A 5,900-nucleotide genomic window follows, 5' to 3' on the forward strand; every position below is an offset into this window, starting at 1 on the left:
TGAGAGCTAAGTATATAAAGTGAGAATGTTGAATTGAATTTATATTGATTTATTTAAAAATAAGAAAGTAGTAAAAGTTTTACATCAACCTACTCCTTTACATACAGATAACTTTTTTATGTGGGTCAAAATGAATGACTGAATGAATGAATGAATTCCAAGACGACCGATTAATCGAGAAAATAATCGCCCGATTAATCGATTATTGAAATTATCGTTAGTTGCAGCCCTACCTGCTATATACTGAAAAATTTGACTCAGTAAAGCTGGATAAGATGTTAATCTGGATTCATAGTACAACATTCTGGTAAAAATACATGAAATCCTAGAACTGAAACAGATTGGAGTTATTTTTACTTTAACTTTAATTTGTTTTAAGCATAATTGTAACCATCTAAAATCCTTCCTGTGTGTGTTTGATGTGATGAAGGGGAAGTTCTTCTACCTGACCCCAGGTATCTGTCCAAGCCTCAGCACAATGAAAGCCATCCTGGAGAGTGCAGGAGGAAAGCTGCTGTCCAAACAGCCTTCATACAGGAAGATCATGGAGCACAAACAGAACAAGGTGCAAGGAAGTCATCTACACATGCTGTCAAGAAATCGGCAGCAGTCTGATCAGCTTTATTTCTACATCAGCTTTCCAAATAACGATCAGTGTGATGGCACCAAAACAGCTGAGGTGGTTCTAAAAGTTTTTATTTCTGTTTCAGAACCTTCCTGAGATCATCTTAATTTCCTGTGACAATGACCTTCACCTCTGCAGAGAATACTTCATGAAAAACATTGGTGAGACACGCATTCACACATACAATCTAGCCTGGAAGGTGCAGGGTGCTGATTTTAACTAGGTTTGGGGAAGAAGCCTGTAGGATTGTCACGATAACAAATTTTGGTGGGCAAATAATTGTCTCAGAAATTATTGCAATAAACGATAATATTGTTTGGAGACCGTTTTAAACTAATGTAATGATAGTGACATAATAGTGCAAGTACATCCTCTCAAAGATTAAAAAACTTTACTTTTAAAAGAACACTTAACACTGGAACTGGAAAATAAAATAAACAAAACAACTGAAAACGAAAATAAAATGGACTGTTTCCATTAACAAAAAATGCACTTGAATAAATACAAATAAATAAATAAATGGAAATAAAACCTACATTCAACCAAAACAGTACAGATTATGAAGTCTAAACTATTATATTATATTATAAACTAAACTGCCCTTCAAAAAGTAATAAGCATTAGTTTTGTATAGAGAAGACTGGCAAAACTGCCAGTTTTATAAACAAAAAGTGCAAACAAACAAAAGCACACAGTGACAGAAGCATAAATGTGACATACCGGCTCGCAAAGGTTCAGCGGTTAGCCTCGGTCATTTGAATTGCTCCCACACCGCTGCTCTTACTTTAACTCTGAATCCAGTTCCATTTTGTTTTTTTCCCCCAATATTAAACAGCGTTTCTTTAGCTTGCTAACTCCTCACGGGGGCTAATGCTGCAGAGGAGCAAGACGATGTGCCTTGGCTGGCTACCTGACGTGATAGGCCACGCCCCCTTACTCTAAGAGAAAGGGAGGGGTCAGTGAAGAGCACCGGAGCCTTTCGTCACCCAGCGTCTTCAGTAGAAAGAGACAGAGACGTGAAGAAATGATAAGGCAGAAAAATGAAAATTACCGACCTCATTTTAATTTATTGTGCGATTAATTGATTTATCGTTTATCGCGACAGGCCTATTTCCATGTTAATCGGATGTTAAGCTAGAACATAGAAAAGGTTTAAACAAAGAGGTGATCTTGACCGTTGACCCAGTGACTTTGGGATATGGAGCATGATTGACCTATTACAGTGTCCAGCTGTGCAGTTTGATGTTTCTCTGTGAAAGTGTTATCAATTTAGAGCTCTTTAAGGAAAAGGATTGACCTCTGAACTTGATCTTTGATCCCCACAACTTTGAGATCATTGTTGATCCATGAGATGCCCAGCTGTGAAGTTTGACATTCCTGGGACAGATGGTTGCTGTTATGGTGTTGTAATTACAAATTCATTCAGGAGGCTTTTTTATTTAAAATAAGAGCGTGTTTGAGGAAGAAAAAAAAAATGATAGAAAAATTACATATTGATAGGTTTTGCTACAAGTAAAGTAAGTTCTTTTGGCTGCTCCTTTCTTCAGGGGTTGCCACAGTAGCAAAGGTAGCAAACTCACACGAACGATTTGGCAATTGTTTTTACGCTGGATGCCCTTCCTGCCGCAACCTGAGCTTAAACCTGCTGCCTCAGGATTACATGACTGAGGGACTGACCACCAAGCCACCACAGCCTCCATGGATTTTGCTACAAGTACTTGAGTAAAATCTTTAACAAAATAATTATACTTTTACTTATTATTTACGTTCTCTATCCACCTCTGAGGAACACCAAAATTTTAGGTTAGCAAGAGTATTGAAACGTGTGACTGACAGGTGTTGTAGGCCTGGTCTGTCTTATTACACCGATTATGAAAACAGTAGTCTCAGTTTCCGATTTGGGTTTTGCCTGTGTAGACTAGATTTATAGTCTATGGAGTTGTAACCAACATAAAAAGCAGAAAACTGTCTTGTTGAAAAGCAATCATTTGTGAATCTGAGAGAAGAGGGAAAATCAATCAGAGCCATTGCACAAACATGGGCAATAGCCAGTCCAACCATTTGGAACATCTTGAAGAGGAAAGGAACCATTGGTGTAAAAATTAACAAATGCCAAACAGGAAAACCAAGAAAAACATCAGCAGTTGACAGAAACATTGTGAAACCTTTAAAGAAAACTCCTAAAACAGCTGTTAATGACATGAGCAACAACCTCCAAAGGGATCACCATCTACTGCTTACAGAAGAGTTCATCAACAAAAACAAAAGAGGTTACACCAGAAGATACAAACCACTCATTAGCAAGAACAGGAAGGCCAGATTGCAATTTGCCAAAAACTACAGAGACAAACCTAAAAAATTCTGGAACAAAGTTTTATGGACTGATGAAACAAAGATGAACATTTACCAAAGTGGTGAAAAGGCTAAAGAACAGTCTACAGAAACATTTAGTCTGCCATTTTATAGAAAGATACATCCAAACTGACTCAGAGATCAAGACAATGATCCAAAATGCCCTGCCAAAACAACAGAGTTCATCTTGAACAAGAAGTGGAAGATTCCGGACTGGCCGAGTCCAGCCATATATCTTATAGAGCTGAATTTTACCTGGTAAAGAGGAGGCTGAAGAGACTCATCCTCCTAAACAAACAACTGAAGGAGGCCAGACTGAAAGCCTGGAAAAACAGCACAAAAGAAGAATGCAAAGGTTTGGTGATGTCAAAGGATCACAGACCTGATGTACTTTTTGCAAGCAAAGTACTATTAGTTATTACGATTTATTCACTTAACTTGTAAGATATTTGCTCATCTACAAATTTGGTGTTCCATTACAAATAATGCTTTCTTCTTAGTTATCAGAGCAAGAGGTAGACACCTGGAAATGAAAGCTAAAATGTTGCTCTCGTCTCATATTCATCTTTTGGTGTCAAACCCAGATGCTTTCAATCTAAAGCCAAAGGAAAGGAATTGGCTTCACTGTTTTAATACTTTTTAGACCGGCGTGTAAGTGCATAGGTGAATGCAGTGTCAACTGAAAGGCAGAAAATGCACACATGCACAAGAATCATCTTTTCTTTAATCAGAGATCATGTGTATGTGAGAATCAAGATGTTATTTTGTTTTTGCCCAACCCTAGACTGGAAATAAAACCTTCAGAAATTAAACTGATTATTTCACACATGCTCCCGTATCTCTTCATATCCTACATACCAAAGCAAAACAGTTCCTGCAGTTTTTTCTGGGTCCATCTCTCGTCATCCTGATTTCTCTGTTAAACTGTATCATGTGTTGAAATTGTTAATTAATGAGAGGAAACTGTAAACAGTATAAAAAAACAAAACTTTTAGGAGACTCTTTAGCCAAGCTAAGAATGTTCTCTTTGTAATTTGATGGCGTTAATGTGGACATTCTCATCACCTAATAGTGCAGAATGGGTATTTCAGCCTTTTTGTTAAAACGGTGTGGATGAAAAAAAAAAACTATTTATTAAAATGTCCTGACTATTGTAGATGGAGCCTCAGTAAAAATCTATTAGAATCACATCTCTGTTTGTTTCAGACATCCACAACGCTGAGTTCATTCTGACTGGAGTTCTCACCCAGAAACTCGACTATGAATCATATCCTTTGTAGAAGTTCAGTGTTTTCTCTGACATTATTCATGTTGTTGATCTGTTTAACATTTTGTTTGTTTCTAAAGTGTAAACCTCAGATGTTTAAGGTTTCTCTCTTTTTCAACATGTTGGAGATCCAAGTCACTCATCATTTTGTTGGAATTTCCTAACCAAGTATTGAGGATGGGCATATCGTTTTAAAAGTACTATATTTTGATTTTAATTTTCTTTTTTTCAGCAAAAACTGAGAAGTGGTTTGGGCTGATTTCTCCAAAGTATTCAAATATTTTTGAAATCCTGTTTTCGTGGGTTTCATGAGCTGGAAGCCCAAATTATGTAAAAATAAATATTTGAAATCGTTTAAACTGTGGGCCCTGAATCTATAATCTATGAAAGTTTAACTTCTTTAATGGAATTATGGAAATTATATATATATATATATATATATATATATATATATATATATATATATATATATATATATATATATATATATATATATACACACACACACACACACACACATATATGTATATGTGCGATCTTGTTCTTTCGGTCACTACCCAAAGCTCGTGACCATAGATGAGGGTAGGGACGTAGATCGAGAGCTTCGCCTTTTCACTCAGCTCTCTCTTCACCACGACAGACCAGTACAGTGCCTGCTTCACTGCAGACGCTGCACCAATCCGCCTGTCGACCTCCCGCTCCATTTTTCCCTCATTCGTGAACAAGACCCCGAGATACTTAAACTCCTCCACTTGGGGCAGGACATCTTCCCCGACCCGGAGAAGGCACTCTACCCTTTTCCGGCTTAAGACCATGACCTCGGATTTGGAGGCACTGATCCTCATCCCAGCTGCGAAACGCTCCAGCGATAGCTGTAGATCACGCCCTGATGAAGCCAACAGGACCACATCATCTGCAAAAAGCAGAGACGCAATCCTAAGGCCACCAAAACGGATCCCCTCAGCACCTTGGCTGCGCCTAGAAATTCTGTCCATAAACGTTATGAACAGAATCGGTGACAAAAGGCAACCTTGGCGGAGTCCAACTCTCACGGGAAACGAGTCCGACTTAATACCGGCAATGCGAACCAAGCTCTGACACCGGTCATAAAGGGACCTAACAGCCCGTATCAAAGGGCCTGGTACCCCATACTCCCGGAGCACCCCCCACAAGATTCCCCGAGGGACACGGTCGAGCGCCTTCTCAAAGTCCACAAAACACATGTAGGCTGGTTGGGCGAACTCCCATGCACCCTCAAGGACCCTGCTCAGGGTATAGAGCTGGTCCAGTGTTCCACAGCCAGGACGAAAACCACACTGCTCTTCCTGAATCCGAGGTTCGACTATCCGACGGACCCTCCTCTCCATAACCCTCGAATAGACCTTAGCAGGGAGACTTAAGAGTGTGATCCCTCTGTAATTGGAACACACCCTCCGGTCCCCCTTTTTGAATAAGGGGACCACCACCCCGGTCTGCCAATGCAGAGGAACTGTCCCCGATGTCCATGCGATATTGCAGAGTCACGTTAACCAACACAACCCTACAACATCCAGGGCCCTAAGGAACTCCGGACGAATCTCATCCACCCCCGGAGCCTTGCCACCGAGGAGCTTTTTAACCACCTCAGTGACCTCAGCACCGGAGATTGGAGAGCCC

At 39.7% G+C, this 5,900-nt stretch overlaps 1 protein-coding gene across 1 annotated transcript in view; it reads left to right on the forward strand.

Annotated features, from left to right (window-relative positions):
• The window catches only part of paxip1 (PAX interacting (with transcription-activation domain) protein 1), a 50,179-nt gene that overhangs the window by 42,098 nt on the left and 2,181 nt on the right, over positions 1-5,900 (forward strand). Inside the window, exons 20-22 of the mRNA XM_017436071.3 lie at positions 431-565; positions 711-786; positions 4,184-4,244. Coding sequence (XP_017291560.1) covers positions 431-565; positions 711-786; positions 4,184-4,244 — 272 coding nt within the window. The remainder of the gene's footprint in view (positions 1-430; positions 566-710; positions 787-4,183; positions 4,245-5,900) is intronic.

Source organism: Kryptolebias marmoratus, linkage group LG20 (genome assembly GCF_001649575.2).
Source record: "Kryptolebias marmoratus isolate JLee-2015 linkage group LG20, ASM164957v2, whole genome shotgun sequence".
In the NCBI taxonomy this organism is placed as follows: domain Eukaryota; kingdom Metazoa; phylum Chordata; class Actinopteri; order Cyprinodontiformes; family Rivulidae; genus Kryptolebias; species Kryptolebias marmoratus.